Source organism: Nematolebias whitei, chromosome 17, assembly GCF_014905685.2.
Source record: "Nematolebias whitei isolate Nwh7 chromosome 17, NemWhi1, whole genome shotgun sequence".
In the NCBI taxonomy this organism is placed as follows: Eukaryota; Metazoa; Chordata; class Actinopteri; order Cyprinodontiformes; family Rivulidae; genus Nematolebias; species Nematolebias whitei.
This window is the reverse complement of record NC_056514.1, coordinates 30,991,704-31,012,614: the sequence shown is the minus strand read 5'-3', so window position 1 is coordinate 31,012,614 and position 20,911 is coordinate 30,991,704. Positions and strand designations below refer to the sequence as shown.

The 20,911-nt window shown below is 42.5% G+C and overlaps 3 protein-coding genes across 3 annotated transcripts in view; 1 reads left to right on the top strand and 2 right to left on the bottom strand.

Annotated features, from left to right (window-relative positions):
- ddit4 (DNA-damage-inducible transcript 4) lies at window positions 1-1,668 on the bottom strand. The gene is made up of 3 exons (XM_037691107.1): window positions 1,554-1,668; window positions 1,122-1,333; window positions 1-1,032 (listed from the first exon to the last, which is right to left on the bottom strand). Exons 2-3 carry the CDS (start codon window positions 1,297-1,299, stop codon window positions 533-535), a joined length of 678 nt encoding a protein of 225 aa, XP_037547035.1. The 5' UTR covers window positions 1,300-1,333; window positions 1,554-1,668; the 3' UTR covers window positions 1-532.
- Window positions 1,669-6,257: 4,589 nt separating this feature from the next.
- On the bottom strand, window positions 6,258-9,013 carry anapc16 (anaphase promoting complex subunit 16). Its single transcript, XM_037691106.1, has 4 exons — window positions 8,865-9,013; window positions 8,487-8,641; window positions 6,754-6,828; window positions 6,258-6,660 (listed from the first exon to the last, which is right to left on the bottom strand). The coding sequence occupies exons 2-4, from the start codon at window positions 8,626-8,628 to the stop codon at window positions 6,551-6,553; spliced, it is 327 nt and encodes a 108-aa protein (XP_037547034.1). The 5' UTR covers window positions 8,629-8,641; window positions 8,865-9,013; the 3' UTR covers window positions 6,258-6,550.
- Window positions 9,014-9,090: 77 nt separating this feature from the next.
- ascc1 (activating signal cointegrator 1 complex subunit 1) overlaps window positions 9,091-20,911 on the top strand; it is a 13,294-nt gene continuing 1,473 nt past the window's right edge. The window contains exons 1-8 of the mRNA XM_037691105.1: window positions 9,091-9,353; window positions 9,459-9,561; window positions 9,665-9,762; window positions 9,838-10,016; window positions 10,108-10,241; window positions 11,943-12,062; window positions 12,160-12,284; window positions 14,035-14,102. Of these exons, the coding sequence (XP_037547033.1) occupies window positions 9,239-9,353; window positions 9,459-9,561; window positions 9,665-9,762; window positions 9,838-10,016; window positions 10,108-10,241; window positions 11,943-12,062; window positions 12,160-12,284; window positions 14,035-14,102 (942 nt within the window). The 5' untranslated portion in view covers window positions 9,091-9,238. The remainder of the gene's footprint in view (window positions 9,354-9,458; window positions 9,562-9,664; window positions 9,763-9,837; window positions 10,017-10,107; window positions 10,242-11,942; window positions 12,063-12,159; window positions 12,285-14,034; window positions 14,103-20,911) is intronic.

Here is a 20,911-nt window from a genome sequence, read left to right as displayed (position 1 = left end):
TTCTTTAAAAAAAGAGCAATTTATTTGTGATCATAAAAAGTACAAAAAACATGTGCAATGTTATGAAAATTTGATCAAATAAAAGTCAAATGCAAGAGGTCCAAACGTGACATGAAACTTCAGCCATGCCTTGCATATTAAAACAAGCACTTTTATTCCAAGGAGTGACAAGAATCCAAAATGTGATCAAATGGAGTACATTCAAATGGTTATGCATAAAAAATAATAAAAAAAGGTCTTCAGTTAAAACAATACAGCTAGCTGCCCTTTACAGAGTTTCACATGAAACTGAGGTACTCACTTTAATACTTGCAAAATGCCCATTAACAAGACAAATGGTTATAGTTTGAAATGTTCAAATCTGAGCCAGTGTATCTGCTCAGAGTACCATAAACATCAGCTTCTTTACAGTAGAAAGAAAAGGCTACATCATCATCAAGTCCATCGTTACGCTTCAAAAAAAAGGCATCATACTTAAAATCCTAAAGGCCCTTCTGTGAGCTTTTATTGTCAGCTCGGACATTAAATCTGTTCAACATTCCTCAATGAGCAGCTCTTCAGAAGAGTACAGCTTCTTCTTGATCACACGAAAACCAATGCTGAGTTTAATAGCTTGTCGGACTACAGGCGTGGAAGGAGACTTTGAGATGAACAGTCCTTGAAGTTTAGGCCACAGGCCACTCGACTCAAGCCTCAAGACCAGAGTGAGCTGGAAGGTGGGGACAAGGTAGGGGTCCACAGACAGCTGTCCTATGCTTTCACAGGTGGCCCCTTGCTCTACGCAAAGGTCAATGAGAGCCCCTCTTAAGCCGCAAGGCTCGCTAGCTGCCAGGTGAAGGAGCTCCTGTCCAATGTGCTCCAGGAGTTTCTCTGGAATGAGCAGTTTGTTACATCTCAAGGTGCAGTCTGTGTTTTTGGCTTCCCTTAGGCTTCGTGCAATAAGGTCCACTACTTCTTTCAGGATGGTCTCCTCCATCGGATCAAAGAACAGGTCATCGCTAGAGGGACTAAGGTCACTGGAGGCATCCGACCCTGGAGATAGGGAAGCAGAGAGTTAGCACTTCATGCATGCACACAGGAAAACAACCTCTGAGAAGAATCAGGGCTGAATCGTTGCTCACCTGAATCTGAGAGATCACTCCTGCTGCCATGGCTGGACCCTGACTCAATGCTGGAGCCGCTTGTGTTGAAATCAGCCAGTCTTTGGACTAGTTTGCCCCAGGAGAGCCTCCTGGGATTGCTGCCCACAGGGGACGGAGGTGTGTTGCAAGTGTCCGTGGGTGCAAAGACTTCGGGCATTGTTTGTCTTCTCTGCAGTGCTAAACAGCTGCTTCTGCTCCACAACAGGTTTTGAAAAAGAAACAAAAAAAAGGACAAATAAACACTACTATCCCATGTATAAACTAAGAGGTATACATTTAAACAGTGGCTTGGTAATAAATGCATAAACTCCCAACAGAATTTTCGCTGCATGCATGTTAGCAGCTAGCATTTCTTCGCTTTAAATTAGCTTAAAAGACAACAAAATTGACAAATATTAATATCGTACTTACAGTTATTGTGAAAACAGAGCGTTTCACGTTTGTTCTCTCTAATTACGATAAATAGTTGTTTTTTCCACCAACTGCAGTCCGACCGATCCTTCTCTCCCCATCTGCCAGGCAAGCTCCGCAGTCCGACTCGCAACAATGCTTTTATATGAAGGCTGGGAGGCCACGCCCACCCTTTCACAGCCAGCCAATCAAAAACAGGGGCACGGCATCCTTGCTGTATCTTGCCTGGTAACATGCCAGCAGAGAAGAAAGACAAACAAGAGGAAAAGGGGTGGAGGGAGAAGGGGGCTGTGGGGATGAATAGCAAAGCCCAGTGTAGTGGAAATGTACAGAGACTTGTTTGGGCTTGTAGGCATCATATAACGTTTCTTTGTTCAGCATCCTCAACAAGGTGCAATATGTTGTTCTGCTGTTGGTGCACTCTCAACCATAAAAGCGTAGACTAAAGTCCATGCAGGCCTGGCCACACTGGTTCAGTGTTGCAGTATACATTACGTCACCTGTTTTTCCTCAAGCATTACATCAGAATTTTTATCTGCTTCATAGAGATGCAGGCACGGAGAATGCTGCATAATATGCCATAAGAAATAGAATAAACTAAAGAGCTAACGTGTCACAATTTGCAGGGGCTCTTGCATTTGTCCACAAACATGCAAAAAAAAAAAAAAAAAAAAACCAACATAGATAGGAAGTTCTTTATTGCCTAAGGACATTTACAATTAACGTATGCATGTAAACAGACCATATATGTTCTTCAGTCTTTTTTTAAATGTTTCAGCTGATTTACTTTAAAACTTTAATGAGTTTATATAATGACATGATTAAAAAACTTGTACGGAAGACATGATTCAACACTTTTTTGTGATTTATCTACCTGGAAGATTGAGCAGTCAAACATTTTTCTGAGCATGAACAATATTATTATTATTATTGTTATTATACTATATTGACCCCCAATGAGGAAAATTAATATTCTGCATTTTTCCCATGGCGCATGTGGAGCAGCGGGCTGCCATCTAGGGTGCTCTGCAGCTGGGGGGTTAAGGGCCTTGCTCAAGGGTAAATGAGGGTGTAGGATACGTTTGTGCTTCACATACCCCACCCAATTTTTTTGTGCAGGTCTGAGGATTTGAACCAGCTGCCTCGATCACAGGCGCACCTTCTTTAGCCTCTGTGCCACCACTCCCCCCAATAGCATATTGAAAAGTGTTTGAGATTTTATTTCTTAGGTTTACTGAGTTTAATCTTCATGAACGTCCTGATGCACGCTCATTAACTCAGGTAGAAAAATCTAACAAGGGTCAGGTCCTGTGGACGGATTCTTCTTTGTTGAAACTTTTGATCTTTTATCCAAAAGACCAATTCAGTCGGAGCCACTGCAACAAACTCAGTCTTATAAACAGCACCTTCTCATAGTGGATGAACCAGTTTGCTGCTGGCAGTCAGAACTAGCTATTCACTTGTAAAAGAAGGACCATCAGCCTAACAATTGGTCGTTAGTGCCTCGATGGCCGCTTGCTATTCAGGACTGGGTGATGCTGAGGGTGACAGTTGAACACAGAGATCCCCACACCTGTTTAAAGATGGGACGGGTTCTCTTCACAAAGATGGCTTCCTTTACTCCTCTCTTAAACCAAAGCTCCTCTCTATCAAGAATGTGCACATCCCCTTTATCTTTAGCCACTGGCCCAAATGATGGCCCAGCACAGAAAAACAAGGCCTGGACTCTGCGGCCTACATTCATCTGCAGGCCAGCAGTCATTGAAGATGTGCACATTCATGATAAGAGGAACGCTGGTTTGAGAGAGGAGTAGGATGCCATCTTTGTGAAGAGAGCCCATCCATCTTAACATCAGTACTGTATGATTAAAACGAAATTTCCTGAATCTAAATGAAAATAAAACTGAAGTTATCAGCTTTGGTAAATGTAACGGCTCCTTGGCTTCATACAGCCACTCCACTGTCAGGAATCTGGGGGTTGTTTTCCATAGTGCTTTTAAATTAGCCGAACAGATAAATGCAGTTGTGAAATCCAGCTTCTTCCAACTAAGACTCACTAAAAGGTGAAATCTTGTCTCCTTTTCAGAGACCTTGAAAAGGTGATTCATGCGTTTATTAGCTCTTGTTTGGACCATTTGGTTTAGATAAATCATCTTTGCATCGCTTACAAACTGTCCAGAACGCAGCAGCTCGTCTTTTAACAGCAGCTAAAAAACACAAACACATAACCCCTGTCCTGGCTTCTCTCCACTGGCGTCCTGTCCATGTCAAGATTGCTTGTAAGATTTTATTGCTTGTTTTAAAAGGCTTAAAAGGTCTGACCTCGTTTTTGCGACATTAACACCTACACTCCAGTCTACCAACCAGTCTCTCTTATCTCCAGATCCAAACTGAAGTCCAGAGATGATAGGGCTTTTGCAATTGCTGCTTCAAAATTGTGGAACAGTTTAGCTTAATTTGTAAACTGATCATATTGGAGGGCAGCACGGTGGTGCAACTGGTAGAGCTGCTGCCTCTCAGCGAGCAAGTCCTTGGTTCAAACCCCGGTCCAGGGGCCTTCTGGGTGGAGTTTGCATGTTCTCTCCGTGCATGCATGGGTTTTCTCCGGGTACTCCAGTTTCCTCCCATAGACCAAAAACATGCATGTTAGGCTGATTGGTAACTCTAAATTGTCCCTAGGTGTGAGTGAGAGAGTGAATGGTTGTTTGTCTCGTTTGTCTCTATGTGGCCCTGTGATGGACTTGCGACCCGTCCAGGGTGTACCCCGCCCCTCGCACAGTGATTGCTGGACATGGGCACCAGCGACCCCAGTGACCCAAAATGGAATAAGCGGGTAAAGATAATGGATGGATGGATATCCAGTACAAGTTTTATTCATTCATGGTAGTTTATTCATAACTTTATTATTAGTACGCCAGAGATTTATCAGATCCAAGCAGTTACTGGAATGCACCTTGTCAAGATAAGTTCCCGGATCCTGTTCCGGAAGGATCCGGCGCAAATTAAACCCTGGTTTACATGATCATTTCAAGCCCGCTGAGACTGTTGAGACTTTTAAATCTTTGCTCAAGACTTATGTTTTTTCCTTGGCATTTGATCCATGCAGTCTAAAAAAACAGTTAGAGCTGATTTTTGTTGTAGTTGTGTTGCATTTTATTCTTGCGTTTCCTGAGTGACACAAGATGTATTTTTTTTTTCTTTTTAATTTAAATCACTGGTCAGCTTTTGTTTTTATGTGCTATAGAAATAAATCGACATCTTTAAACAGGGTTGGGGAACTATCCACCCTCTTACGATGCTGTTTAAGCCTGTATTTCTGTAAAGCACTTTGTGATTTTATCTATGAAAAGTGCTATATAAATAAAATTTACTTGCTTACTGTTATTGCAAGCATCACTCAGCCCTCGATGAATAGCAAGAGGAAATCAGAGCACCAACAAACAATTGTTATGGCGCTAACAAGGACCCGACTTAATCTTGTTAGTATCTTCATGAATGTGCATTTTTAAAGTTTGAGATTTTTATTTACCGGTAATAAGTTTATTGCATTTATGTCTTAATGAGCATACACTTGATTAGGTTACTTAAATAGATGTTTACTTTAAATGTCATGGACGTTCAATTAATTTTTTATTTAACAAGTTTAATATTTTGCATTCTTTACAAGTTTATTTCATGTCATGATGCCTTTGAACTTGTTTGTGAACATGTTTAATCAGTTTTTCAGATTTTAGCATCCAAAAAAAAAATAGCAAAAAATGAAAATAAAGTCAAATGCACACAAACACTGCAGCAGGGTTTAAAAGAGGAACTGCAAGAACATCAGGCAAAAAAACAAACCTCCTAGCTCCAAAATGAAGTGTACATATTTACTGAAAAAAAACTGGGAACTGGCCAGATATATGCTACGCTTCTGCACATGTAGGTGTGGAATAGTATAAAAAGAAAAGAGGAAATGAAAAACATTCGGTAAACACGTGTGGGTACATTATGTTCTTCCTGGGATGTTTTGAATTAGATGTAATCGTATCAAAGTTCTGTCAAGAAAAAAAAAAGTTACATTTTCATCGTGAAGAAACGTGGGCTGTGAAAAAAAAAAAAAAAAAAACACCACTAGAACAACAACATTGAAACTGTGCAGTAAATCAAGCTTCTTCCAAAAGAACTTAAACCGCCTGCTGGAGGCGTGTCTTACACTGTCCAGGGCCAGCCTAAGACACTTACACCCAGAACAGAACATTCTGTACGTACCAAACCTTCATCTGAATAAAAAAACATCCGTCGTCAGCTCCTGATTCAAACATCTGATCTGCACGCTTCCTCCATGTAAACAACAACAAAAAGCAACTTGAACAAGATTCCACTGATGAGCGTCGAACCTTGAACTTATTCCAACAGGAAATTACGTTCAAGAGAAGCAGAAAAGATTTGGAGCTTAACTTTAGTGGAGGATTAGGGGAAAAAAGAACACAACATCAAGTAAAACAAGCAGCCACTAATTCGAAGAATGTCTAAGTTGCACTTCACATACAAGCTGTCTTTGTTTTGCTCCGGTGGAACGAGCAGTGATGAGAAACCAGCAGAGAAAGGAGGGGAGACTGAGCAGGCGGCAGGTTTTAAGATTTATTAGCTAAAAAAAAGCAACCAAGTGCAAACACAACACTTTACTTTAAGGGATTTATTACAAAAGATGTTACTTCCCTTAGCGTTGAGGCTAATAACAAATTGGACTGGCTGAAACTTCGTTAGCCTAAAACAGATACGGTATTTAAATACAAAAATCTTAATTATGAGATCTCAGTTAATAATTCTAGTAGCGTGGACCTGTTGTTGGTGTAATAAATAAGCAAAAATACAATGAAAAATGTTTCAAAATTCATGTTACATTTAGCCACATTAAAAACTCACACATTATACACAATGAACAAGTAAATAAAACATTTTGTTTTTACTCTACTTGGCAGATTTACAAACCGAAAGCTTCTGAATCTCTTTGTTTAAGACGGTGTGAATCCCAGTAGCTGCTCTATCGGTTTGTACCGCCACTCGTCTGCTTCCAGCTCCTCCACCAGGCTCGCAAGTTTCTCCATCCGAGAGGCTTGTTGATCTGAAAGAACGCACAACAGTTACCGCATTATTATCCCATTTTTCACTGAGCTGACTCCAACAAGCGTTTAGCAGAACACATTCACTGACTTACCTTGTTTAACCTGCTTCAGCGTTGAAGCCACTTGGTAGCTGAACACGGACTCGCATAAAAATCTATCAGAGCCATCTAAACAAAAACAAAAAAAATCAAACCAAAGAGTGAAGGTGTGCAACACATATTCAAAAAAAACTACCGAGCACTGTGGGATGGATACGAGTTAACCAAGATTATTTCTTTCATTACGTCTCATCGCTTATGCAAAGTGGTTTTAGTTTAATTTTGGGCTTGTTCGCAAGTACGTGCAGTAACAAACGTACACGCGTTCAATCATTTACTTAATGCAACTTTATTTTATTATTCACTGGTTCACTCATTATAAGTTTTATTTTACTGCATCCACTTGCACTTGCACCTAAACATGCCTGATCCTGGAAATGTAACCTTAAATATTGTTTTAATGTCACAGAGTACATTTTGTATTAATGCTGTCATCAATAAAAGTATAAATGACCTCGTCAGGGGCAGTAATATGACCCCACACCATCAAAACCCAGTTTTTGGTGTTGTTGCTAAGTTTAAATTATTGTTTTTATCCTAGGTGCAGAGAACAAGCTGACTTTTTCTACACTTTGACAAGTAAGCGCTTGCCCATTTCAGCTACTGACAAATGAAAGATATTGCAGTACATTCTGAGGGACTGGGGAGAACAGATGCCCAGACGCTGAGCCTGTTTTCTACTTCTTCTTTCAGCTGTTCCCTTTCAGGAGTCTGTCCTCTGAAAACCTCTGTCCATACTCCAGCTACCTCCATGTCCTCTCTAACTGCATCCACATATCTATTCTTTGTCTTTCTCCTGGCAGCTGCATTTTTAACATCCATCTACCAATATATCCACCATCCCTCCTCTGGACATGTCCAAACCATCTCAGTCCGGCCTCTCTAACTTTATCTCCAAGTTATTCAACCCGTACTGTACCTCTGATGATCTCATTCTTATTAATCCATCCTTGTCACTCCCAAGGAGAACCTCAACACATTCAGTTCTGTCTCCTGTCTTTATGTCAGTGCAGCTGCCTCCAAACCATCCAACACAGCTGGTCTCTTGAGCCTGCTTTCTATGCACTCAAATTCCCCCTTTTCTTAAAAAGTGTTAAGACGATTAAGCACAGTTTAATGCAAAATATGCCAATCCCATCCCCAATCCTATGTAACATACAAAGCTATAAGCGTTCAGAGAATTTCTCCTTATACATGTTAAAAAGTTACCTCAAAGTTAGCTTTTTATAAAATTCAATTCATTCTATTTATATAGTGCCAAGTGTCACAACAGAAGTTAGCTCAAGGCACTGAACAAATACATTCATATACATAAAAAAAATCAATTAATAACATTATTTATCCAAGGTAAGGTTGAACATTGCTTTTGTACTAAACCCCCTTTACAATAACTTGTTGCAAAGTTCATTTTTCACCTCATTAATTGTCTCTAAACTAACATTTTATGAAATGTGTTGGAGGCCTCAAGCGGAAAAATGTATAGTAATGAATAAAGTTAACCAGACAAAACATCAATTAGAGTTGCTGTATTTTCATTCAAATGCAAGTCACTGACATTAAATGAGCATTTTCCATTTTCTTTCCATCATGCGAAAGGGTGTTACTCCATTATGTCATAATCTCAGTGCACTTTTATTAAAAATATTGTCTCTCTGAGCAAATATTTCTTCAATCTTTCCAAGCTAAGGGGGCTTTCGACCATGCTAAAGCTAACCGAGCGAACTTACCTTCCATCATTTCACCTGCACCTTTGGGATAAGTGTAGAGGACTTTCCTCGGAGGGATGAGCTCTGAAGCACTGAACCCAGAACCAGTCACCGAACTGCCGCTAACACCTCCCGCAGAGGACGACGAAGAAGACGCTGCCATTTGCCTTAAAGAACTACAAAATAAAAACCAAAAAGAGTTGTGGTTACCAACATAAGCACAGTAAAAAAGACTCAGCTGCAAACCAGTTTACAAACGTTGAGTGTTTTACTCAATCTGTTAGCAAGCTAGCAACTACAGAGAAGCAAACACGGAAGCTAGCTAACATAGCATTTAGAACAACAAGCACACAACATTAATGCTATTAGAAGCTGCTGTTTTCCAGCAGTGAAACATACCGTAAATATCCCGGCGAATAAATGTTATTTATACGCAGTTGATCCTAGTGTTAGAAGTTTACGACAAAAACAGTATTTTTGTGTGATTTAGAAGCGGTGGCGCTTTTAAAAGACTTCACAAACATATGGATGGCTCATATTTATAACATCCGGGGGTCGAAGCGTCTTCTCACAATGCGTTATAGATCTGCTCGAACCATACCGTAAATTAACTCGAAGTGTCGTAATGCAGCTAACATCACGTTAACGACACCCTAGCTAGCTATTCAAGTTGTAATGAAAAATTGAAGTAATTTTCCCATGTTTTTCATGATTTTCTCGTCAGTCTAAACTGTTATATCAGCATAGCTTCAACTAACGCTCATTATAACACTATGGATGTTCTTTGCCCACCTCTTATCAATATAAATGGGAGAATATATCGAAAAAACATCGTTAAGGAGGAACATTATGAGGAGGAAGATGATGTTTCTTACATGGGACCACCAGGTAAGTTTAGCTCTATCAGCATTAACGTATTAAATGCACAGATGTATGAAACTACAGCTGTCAAAATTAGTAAAAAGTAAATAAACAGTACTTGTTTGTTTTAAGAGTGTGAAGATCTTGCAGAGGATGAAACCTGTGACAGCCACCTTATTGAACAGACAGATAAGGGATACCGCTGTGCCATTGATGTCCCAAGTGTCCTTTACAAGTAAGTAGTTTACAAAACACACGTGCTGCTTTTTCTCATAGATTTATGTCTAAAAGATTTTGTGTGTACAGTATTTGTGTGCATCCTTCCTTTTGTTGAACAGGTACATCATTGGGAAAAAAGGAGAAACACGTAGACGACTGGAGTCTGACACAAAAACATCTATCAGCATCCCCAAACAAGGAGTGGAAGGACAGATCGGTGAGGAAATCTCATGACTTTGAAACAGAAAATTTAAAAACTGCCTCTTCACGTTTCTCTTTTGCCTTTTAATAGTTATCACAGGTTCTCACAAAGCTGCAGTTTCTTCAGCGATCACCCGAGTCGAGGTCCTTGTGGAGAGTTTCCGGAGGAAACAGCCTTTCACCCACTTCCTGTCGTTCCCGCTGAATGATCCCCGAGTTCAAGAAGGATTCTTGAGATTTAAGGATGAGGTGTTGCAGCAGTGTTCACAGGTGCTTCAGAGAAACGACTGTTGAAAATCAGCACTGTCGCATCATCACTTATAAATCATGTGTTCACAATTTGTCGTTACCTGATGTGCAGGACCATGGAGTGGAGGAAAGCATCTTTCAGAACGCTGCAAAACTTCACTTGACTATTGGCACCCTGGCTCTGTTAAATGACACAGAAGTGAGAAAAGCATGCGAGCACCTCCAACAATGTCAACGTTTCATCAGGTAGGGGCTTAAGAGGGTCTTTTTCTACTAAACTTTTAACAAATATGTCTTCAAACTCAATTCTACTCACTGTTTTTAAAAGCTAGAATGTGCAGATTTTATTTTATTTTTGTAACATTTTGTTGAAATGTTCTTAATACAGTTGCAGTGTAGAAGTAGAGGATACCGGTACGTACATCCTTAAATAAATGATTAATTTTTCAGTGTTCTCGTTGTCCAGTTGTGAAGATTGTGTATTATTTCGATAATAAGTCAATTTTTCCCATTTTTCATTAAATTGCACCTTTTGCCGTATTAATTTATGAGTGAGTTTTTCCATTGCAAATATCTCTTCCACGGTGCACAGCCACCGCTCCACGATCAGTGGATCCACTTTATGCCACATTCTTGTTATGGCTTTTTTTTACTTGCTGTTAACCATATCTTAATAAAATATTCATTCTCTTTTTGTGTTATGTTGTGTGTGAGATTTCCCAAAATAAAGTGTTTTACATATTTTGGGTATCTCATATCCTAGTATTTTCCTCAAGCTAAGCCATATTTTATCCCAAAGTCCTTTTGTTTTCTTGGCAAGTCCAAAATATGCGTACCTGATCTACATCCACGTGTCCACAGGATCTCCAGCACGGTTGTGTATTGGAACCACTTTCTTCCAAATCTTTAGGGTTATAAAAATTTTTAACCATATTTTTCCAATTAAATTCTCTCCAGATCCTGGAGCTGGTGACCGTACACTGCGTTTTACAAATGTTTAACCATTCTTCTTGAGTTTTTTGTTCCTGCAGTTCTTTTTCTCATTTTTATTTTGATATATAGAGAGGAAGTTTCTTTCCTGCCATCAGACTTGTGTATACAATTTGAGATTATTTAGCTTTTTTTTCCTCGTAGTCCTTCCGACATATCGCAATAATTTCACTTGCTACGTCACTTTTTACTTCCTTTTCATAATGGCCTCTAATTTTTAAATACCGATACTGTTCATAGTTTTCCAAGGTGTGCAGATTTTAAACTAAAAGATGCATTTGTCAAATACTTTAAGTGGAACAAGTTGTTCAAGGAGAGGCTGAAGTCTTGAGTTGAACCTTGTACTGCTTACAGGTTCTGCTGCTAACATCTTTGTGCCAGATATCACAAGGGAGATTCAAAGACTTGTGGCTCTGTGGAGGTCACGTGTTTGTAACGTGTGCTTTGTGGCATGTGACCTGATTCTGCATTTTTGTATCATTGGATTAATTAGGAGATTGGTGGCAACATCCCATCATTTTTATCCTTGTTTATTACAATTTAAAAATATGTTTTAACTCTTTCAAATTATTCTCATTAGATGAAAATCTCATTTGATATTTGGGGTAAGTATATAAATTAATAACAAGAGCATATGCCTTCGGTTATTTGCTTATCTTTGTCATTTTGCCAACTACAGCCAACTAAAAATAAGTCTGTCATGGCCTTGAAGCACAAGTTTTTTTCTTGTTGCGAGTCCACTGCTCAAAAACTTTGAGAATATCCACCTAGAAGTTGTTTTTTACTATTTTATAGGGAATATTAAGTTTGTGTATGTACAAATTTCAGATTACTGGTTAAAAATATTGCTGGAAAGTTTTCTGTATCAATTGTTGGTAGTTGACTGTAACATTTCTGATCAGGGGAAAAGCAGAAGTTTCAGTGTTACACCACAGTGATCTGCTTTGTTTTCATCAGGGACATCACTGAAGGAAAGCCTCTGCCACTGGAGGTGACGGGTATAGAGTACATGAACGATGATCCGGCCATGGTTGACGTCCTCTATGCCAAAGTCAACGTGAAAGACGGATCTGATAAGTCAGTATTTCAGAGAAAAATTGGCACATTAGTTTTTTTTTCCCCAAGTTGTCAGCGTCTTCATTTCACAGTTTTATGAACTGTTTCCATATTGAAGGTTGCAGTTGATGGCAGACCAGCTGGTGGAGCATTTTATCTCTGAGGGGCTGATGGTCAGAGAGTGGGACAGAGTGAAGCTGCACGGCACCGTGATGAACACTCTGTTCAGAAAGGACCTCTCCGGTAAACACACACACACACACACACACGCACACACACGCACACACACACGTGACAGCCTCGCGCTTCTTCGAGTCCTGCACTGGTTTCCATTTACTGAATATGTCATTGTCCAGTTGGAATGAGTACCCTGGTTGGAGCTTTTCTGTACCGCATCTGTCTTAAATGAGTGAGCTTGACCTAGCAACAGATCCTGTAATGAGCAATAAGACTATCACTACCTAGTCTAGTGGTAATCTTTTTGTCAGTAAAACATCTAGTACTTGTCAGAGCATGAGCAGAAATCATCTTGGGGTGTTCTGATGGTTGTACTGTGGCTTAAGATTTTATTTTTTTTACAATTTAAAGTATTTTTTAAAGGTTTGTCTGTTGGTATTTTTGAGTTAGAAAAGTGCTATACACATAAAGTTGACTCGAGTTCAGAGGTTTTGTTTTGGTTGTGTGAAATGCGGCGTGGGGCTTTTGTTCTTTTTCTCCCACTTGTGCCTTTAAATCCCATCATATTAAATCCCATCATATTTGTATCAGAGGAGTTTGAAGGCCGAGTTCATTTCTCAGACACTTTGGCACATTCTTGAATTCGGATCAACATTCAGAAGCCAAGTGTTTGAAATTTAAGTTAGGCATTCATTATCCCACAACTGTTCTGCTCACAAAATATTGTGCTCATTAGCTTGATCTAACTCATGGCAGAATGACGCATTATGTGAAAACTGTAGCTTTTAAATAACTTGCTAGATATTGGTTGAGACAGTATCCTCAGAGGATGTAAGTTCAGTGCAGGTAAACATAAGCATAGCCCCACTTGTTTGACACGAATAATTATTTTCCTGTTCATCTCTCTTAACAAACTTGGAGGTGTTTTCACCATTCCTATATCAAAATGTCCAGCTCGTTCAGGACATTACTGCTGTGTGTTTAGTTTTTTGTAACTTTTTTATACTTTTTTTTTTAACATTTAACTTAATTTACAAACTGTTTACCTAATTGAAACGAATGGAGAACTCGTCTAAACTTTGTGCTTCGGTGTATTAGCTTCATCTTTAGCGATTTTGGCTAATGTTTTGACTATTTTAGCTTTTCTTCTGATTTGGTTTAAACGACCCGGTTTCAGTTTATTCAGCAAATTTCAGTGAAGTGTTCGGCACTCAGCATTCACACGAAATGTTGACAGAAAATGCAGTTTCTCTAGGATAAATGATTAACATTTTGTTTTGAGGCACGGTCACATTGAGGACGTTAGCGACACCGTTAGGTCTGAGCATGCTTGCCAATGTTCCCTTATTATCTTTTGGCTCGGACTGGAGCTGCGGTGACGCCACACAATTACGACGATTAATTTGTGCGGAGAGGACTCGGGGAGGTGCTTGTCTGTTTGTCCTCTGAGCTGTGTACGTGCACCCAACGGTGCGCTTTCCAAGTACCCTGACAATGATTTCATTCAGTTTGGACATGGATCGAGTCCAGCAGCAGTTCTCAAATTTGCACTGGGGCCAACCAACAACACTGAACAAGTGCTCCCTCCATGCCACTGCTGACCATGTTTACTACCAAGTTTTAGTGTTTTTCTTTTATTAATTATTCTCGATTTCACAAGATCTCGTTTTACAAAGCAAGTAACCTTGAGTCTGACAGTGGCGTAGTAAAAGTGGAGCTGCTCGTCAACATGTTTATTGGTTTTGTCAGATAACTTTATCTCTGTTTTTTCCCTGTGTGTTACATCATTCAGCGTGTGTCTTTGGTGTTTTTCCAGCTGAAGCGTCAGCAGGACGACAAACGTCGGGTGAAAGAGAGGCTTTTGATGCCAGAAGCATTTTGAAGGTTAGATTCTCCTGGGCTTTCTGTCACGTCCAGAGTTTCACTCGCTGCTTTTCTGCTGTTATCTAACGTCACACAGGTTATTTTAGTCTACGCTGTAATAATTATTAACCTTGATGCATCCTTTACTTACACTGACTGAACACAGTTTAGGTATGTTTTGGTCAAGAATACTGAAATGAAGCAATAACCCGTTTCCGATCTGAACATTAAATAGATTTTCTGCTACGTTTGACATTTCCACTACCTTTGTAGTCTGATGAGAGCTCATTATTTAATATCACCCACAAAATTTAAGATTTTGATCTTTAACTGGAGCGTCTCACTGAGGTTGACTCATTCCTGTTAAGTATTGTGAAAGGGGTTTTCATTTCAGCCTGGTATTCTTTAATTATATCTGCAGATTAGCTGCAGTGTGAAAAAACTGAAGCCGCTTGATCCCCCTTAAATGTCAAGGGAGTCAGATTTGAGATCTTTAGTTAGAAATTTATTAGGGATGCACAATATTATCGGCATGGTATCGGTATCGGCTGACATTGGCGATAAAATTCAATATCGGACATCGACCATTCCTTAAAAATAACTCACTGATATAAAAAGGCGCTGATTTTGTGTGACAACCCAGTGACAAGGATGCCGCCAGCGCAACGTTACAACGTCACGCGCGCCTATGATCTGATCACGGCGGGAGAGGAAGAAGTGAAAATGTCGGTGGTGTGTAAGTTTTTTAAAGTGTCAGAAACTGATAGCAGAACTGCTATTGGCGATGACTGCGCAGCGTCAATGATGCGAGCAGGAGCGAAAACGACGTCCTACAACACTTCGAACCTAATTAACCATCTCAAGAACCTCCATTACGATGAGTTCATGGTGGCCAGAAAGGAAAGCAAGAGAGCAGTCGACCGCGGAGAAGCAAAACCTCACCAGCAGTCCATTCTACAAGCTTTGGACAAAGTAAGGAAATACAGCCGCAACCACCCGAGTGCAAAAGGCTCTACTCAGAAACTGATGGAGTGTATTGCTCTGGATAACCAACTATTTTCTTTTGTTGAGGATGTCGGATTTCGAAGATTTTTGGAATACGCTGAGCCTCGCTACATCGGCCCCAGTCGGAGATATTTTTCCGACGTAGCCCGAGTTGCAAGCCGTCATTTCCGACGTCATTGAGAAGCTAATCGCCGATGGCACTTGGGTGAATTTTACCACAGACATTTGGACATCAAGCGTTAGCCCCGTTAGCATGATTAGTCTTACGGCACAATGAATGGACAAAAACATCAAAACATAAAAAATTACAACACTTTCAGCCCCACTTTTGGCATCTGCATTTGGTAGCAAGCCAAATTGACAAAGACCGTGCAGAATAATGTAGTATTTTAATTCCACAGCAGAGAAAGCAGTGTAGTCTCTGTAAGTAGGTCTATGGAAAAAAATATCTGTATTGGTATCGGTCAAACACGTTTTAACATATTGACATATCGGCCAAAAATCCAATATTGTGCATCCCCTGTTCGTCTCAGAGGGACGATTCAGTTTGTCCCTTTGATTATGAACAAGTTCTATCTTTTAATATCTGACATTTTGGTATTTAAAGACATACTTGAATGTTAAGTTGTAAAATGATATCGTAGTTTTTGTAAGTCACAAAAAAGCAGCAGAGATAAAAAGCAGTGAAGTTTAGAAACAAACCGTTAATGTCATATTTAGTCTGAACTGTTGTTGGTTTGAGTCAGAAAACGTTGGTTACGTACTGTAACCCCAGATTCTATGAATATAGGCGTAGCCCTTTAAGGCTGTCGCTGATGGTTTATCCCGTTATGCAGAGCATAAGCACTGAAAAAAAATTAGTCCACGCCCACCTGCTGTGTGGGCCCACCCGGTCCGTATAAATTACGTTAAGAGCGGGAAATCGGCTCCCAAAATAGCTTTTTCTTCAGCCATTTAGGAGCCAGTGAGGCCCGACGCTTAAAGGGCTACGCCTATATTCATAGAATCTGGGGTTACAGTACGTAACCAACGTTCTATTTCATATAGGCTTCGCCCTTTAAGGCTGTCGCTGATGGTTTAAGGGCGAAGCGGATGTGGTCCTCGCCTCACTGGGTCCATTCGAACACAGTAAGAAGCGGAAGCTTGCCCAAAAAACGTCTTGTCACTCAGCTCCCCGTGTGCATAAACTACGCATCGCGTAATTATGTGCCATGCACAGACGCATGTTGTGTAACTATGCGTTCTGACAAGCATGAATACCCCGGAAAAACTTTCAACGGGAAGAGGAAGTTGAAAAGAGGGGGGGAGGGGGGCATGAACCAACTGGTTCATGGCTGAACAGTATAAACAGATTAATGTCCATGAATTGATAAATAATCAAATGAACTGATTGGTAACAATAATCATGAACTGATTAGTGACAATAGAACCAGAAACACAGACACAACTGTGACTGATAACAACATCTCACACTGTAATGCATGCAGACAGAAGTGAGCTTAAACAGAGTTCCATGAGAACAATAATATTCATTCTGTTAGAGCACTAAGGACAGAATGTGTCATGGAACGAGCCGTTACATCACGTAGGTAAAAGCGAATAAATGAGCAGGGTGTTGACCATGCAGCCGCAGTGCAAATGTCCTACATTGACATACCATTATGCAGAGCAGTCGAAGATGCGATACCCCTGGTCGAATGTGCTTAGAGGTTGACAGGAGGCCCTAAATCTGATGCTCTGTAGGCTTCAGAAAAGGCCTCACACAGCCAGTGTGACAAGCGCTGGATGGATAACGGCGACCTGCAGAAGCATCTCTATAATGCACAAACAATTGTTGAATTTGAACGCATTGCAGCTGTGCGCGTTACGTAACACGTCAACGCCTGCACCGGGCAGAGAAGATGAACAGATGCTTCCCCTTCTGATCTGTGGGAGGGAAAAAACCCCTCCAACGATATCACTCTTGATTTAAAAGAGCTCGTGATGTTTTAGGCATAAAAGCTGGGTTGGTCTTAAATCAGCTGAGCTGCCCGTCAGCCTAATTCTAAGGCATGACGAAGCAACAGAGAGGGCAGATAATTACTTATCCTCTTAGCGGGTGTTAAAACCAGCAACAGGGCTGTTAAAAGAGACAAGAATTTAAATGAAACCTGATCCAGAGGCTCAATTGAAGCTTTGATCAGGGCTCGCAGGACCAGCGTTAAACCCACTGTGGAACAAGTGGGCGTGAAAACAGGCCTACATCTCTGTACACCTTTTAGAAACCGCTTCATCAGCGGGTGATAAAAGCTGTTCTGTCTCCAAACCCTTTGTGGCAGGAAGAGATGGCTGCAATCGTACGTTAAAGCGTACTGAAAGCCAACTCCCTATCCATCAGCTGTTGTAGAAAAACAACACGCCGCCTAAAAGGCATGAAGTGGTCTCTAAAACTTCTCTGTGCACCAGCGCTGAAAAGCCGTCCCCTTGATGTGTACAGAACTGTGGTAGATGCAGCACGTGAATCTTGAATTGTGCACACTATCTCCTGAGGGAGACCCATCCTCTAAGTGGGACCGCTCAGCGGTCAGACCCACCGGTGTTGACCTATTTCTGGGTAACTCTTGGTCGCTCCTCCTGCCTGAAGGAGAGCATCCTTCCTCCATGACAGTTCCACGGCGACCCAACAACAGACGTTGCAGGCCTGGGAACCATGGTGCGTTCACACGCCGGGAGCCACCAGGAGAGCTGTCAATCCCTCCTCTTGAACTCGGTTCATGGACCGTAAAAAACAGAGGAGGTGGGGGAAAAGAAACGCGTAAAAAGCGTTTTGGGCCACCGACTGTGAGCAAATGCGTCCCCCCCCAGCGATGGATCGTCTCGCGGGCTCAGGGAAAACCGTAGTTGACATTGAGCGTTCTTCTCGCATCGCAAACAGGTCCACAGCTGCTTTGCCAACTTCTGCTGCGTCTGGAAACATCAGATCCGGATGGAGGATCCGGTCCACGTAACGTGGGCCGCCCTTGGACGTCACATCAGAACACCGGATATGTAAACCGCTCTAATAAAAGCAGGTTTTGATGAACCCAACTCAGTAGCTTTCGCACAATGTGTAACATCTGGCTGAACGCATACCCTGATGGTTATGTACGCAGCAGTCATCATGATGTCTGTGTGAATCAACACGTGTTGATTCTGTAGCACAGGAGCAAGGTGTTGAATCACATTCAGTACTGTGCGACACTCCAAAACATTGATGTGGGCTGATGTGTAGTGGGGCCACAGCGCCCCTACTGCTTGAGATAGGTATGTCCCCCCCCCAGCCTGACAGCAACGTGTCTGTGAAGACTGACCCATGACGTGGGTCTGCTGAGGGGGACTCCCTCTGATAGAAAAACAAGGTGTTTCCCCAGAGTCGGAGGTCTGCTTCCACAGAGGAAAAGACAATGATCATGTGTCGTTTGTTTTACTGGATCCACATGCAGACGTGCAAAAACACCTCTAGAGGCGTCTCATGTGATAAACGAGTTTTCATGGTGGTTGAATTTAATTCCACTCCAGAAAACAAATGTCAGGGCCGGGAAAAATCGAGCTTCCTTCCACTTATGGCGAAGCCCAGATTAACAGGTGTGATGTCAACACCTGATCCTGCATCAGCGCCTCCTGTCTGAAGTGACAGGATCCGCAGATCATCCAGGTAAAACAAAAAACTCTCGTCTCTGTGTTTTAGGATGATCGGTATGCGTTCTCTGGATGTTAAACAACAGATCCAAGAACGGTCTCACCCCTCCGATCCGTGAGTAAAAACCCTCGTGTTTTCTCTCCCTTGGGGAACTCTGTAGATTACTTTTATCAGAAAACACTTGGATTTCTGCATTTAGGGAAGAGAATCAGTCTGATGATGATGACGGGACCGTTTATATAACTCCTCTGAATGGAGGGGTTCGGGTTGCAAACTGTAACTTGTACCATTTGCATAAACCCTGTCCATCCATCTGAAAAACGGCGAGCATGTTTAGCCACTCTACGTAACGTTCGTGGATGAACGTGCGTTAATGATGCGTCATGTTTTGTACGGCTGTCAGCAGTCCGTCCCTCAACCGCCGTCATGCGTCGCGGGAATGTTTTCTGTGTGACCCCGGGCGAGACTTGAGCTGAAGGCGAAGCGTGTGACAGCTGATGACGCGGTGAGCTGCGCGTTTGACGTCGCTGTGCGAACGTTGAAAGGCGGAGGGCGTGACTTCATTTACACCGTGCTGTTGGAGTGAAGGCTGCTTAGCCCCGCGGGAGCACACGTTGTTCTCTGGAGGGACGCGCGCCGCTCTCGCTGGAGGGGCGCGCGCTGGAGGGAGACTCATTACCGGGTTCTTCGGCTGCTTCACGTTTAAGCTGCGGTGAGCTGCCGAAAGCTGAGAGAGAAGGACCCCCACCCGGACCAGCCTGCGGACCACATTTATACCGATGTGAGCTGGTTAGCGCCGGCAGCTGTGTGCGCCAGCATCAACGCAGCACCGTTGAATGGAGGCTGTCATCTTAGTGTTCGACTCGTCATGTCAAGAGCGGCGGTGAATTAAAAACCCTATTTAAGGACACCGGCTCATGTGGAGGCTGTTCCATCCCACGAGTGCGAGTTGACACCGCTTGAGTGAGGATCGTGCAGTTCTAGTTGGTAATGAGTTATTTTCGCTTACCGTTGTGCCGTGATCGACCCGTCATGTCTAGAGCGACGGTGAGTTTAAAAAACCTTTATTTAAGGACACCGGCTCATGTGGAGGCTGTTCTGTGATCGACTCATCATGTCTAGAGCGATGGTGAGTTTAAAAACCTTTATTTAAGGACACCGGCTCATGTGGAGGCTGTTCTGTGATCGACTCATCATGTCTAGAGCGACGGTGAGTTAAAAAACCTTTAATTAAGGACACCGGCTCACGTGTGGAGGCTGTTCTGTGATCGACTCGTCATGTCTTAGAGCGACGGTGAGTTAAAAACCTTTATTTAAGGACACCGGCTCGTGTGTGGGGCTGTTTCATCCCACGAGTGCGCTCTTATGTGTGCGGCCGCTGTGAGCTGATCCGGGCTTACAGACTGGCTAAAAAACAGACACTTGGATCATTAATGATGATTTATTTCAACTTTCGTGTCACTTTTACACACACCCTCCGGAGACCGTCATTTGAGAGCTTTCTCTCTCATGAGCTCTGCGATTGTTTGCCCAGAGCGCTGTCTTGCAGGCGAACTCTGGGGAAACGCTGAGCTGCAGGCTGCCGGAGTGCAGAGGGCTGGATTCTGACGGGCGGGGCTGGTGGTGGAACTCAGCGAGAGCCGCGGCCGTGGAAAAGTCGAAAACTTGCTCGCGACGGTCCCTCCAGCGGGGACGGGGTGGGCCGCGCGGCTTGATGAGGTGGCGAACAGCTTTTGGCACCTCCTCCGACTGTTTCACTTCGCCAGCATGGTTTGAAGCTGCTCTGAACAGCGCGTCCGCGATGGGCTTCATCAGGTCTTGTGCAGATTCTCCGGCAGCGAGGGGAGTAACGAAGCCAGGTGGATCGTTGGGTCATCGTCCTCCGCGCTGCAGTCCCCGACAAGGCAAACCGTGGGAGAGGCACACATGTTGAGCTGGCGTCAGCTGCTTACAGAGGGAGATCTTCGTCTCCAAGGCAGGTCTGCGGCCTTCAATCCCTTGGACATGCTATATGCTAGCAGCGCACGTTGTTGCTAGCTGCGGCTGCCTGAAAAAACACGTCGGTGGGCTCGATTGGAGAGCGTGGTCGCCGTCTGTGTTCCTCCGGAGGGACGGGACGCTGCTCCGACCTGGGCAGCTTCGCTCCGGAAGCTTCCGCGAGGCTTGG

Coding starts and splice junctions, on each gene's coding strand:
- anapc16 (XM_037691106.1), bottom strand. CDS start 8,628: ATGGCAGCGTCTTCTTCGTCGTCCTCTGCGGGAGGTGTTAGCGGCAGT. Junction 6,829..8,486: donor TGCAGGTGAAATGATGGAAG/GTAAGTTCGCTC, acceptor GTTTTTGTTTAG/ATGGCTCTGATAGATTTTTA. Junction 6,661..6,753: donor GCTGAAGCAGGTTAAACAAG/GTAAGTCAGTGA, acceptor GCGTTCTTTCAG/ATCAACAAGCCTCTCGGATG.
- ddit4 (XM_037691107.1), bottom strand. CDS start 1,299: ATGCCCGAAGTCTTTGCACCCACGGACACTTGCAACACACCTCCGTCC. Junction 1,033..1,121: donor GAGTGATCTCTCAGATTCAG/GTGAGCAACGAT, acceptor CCCTATCTCCAG/GGTCGGATGCCTCCAGTGAC.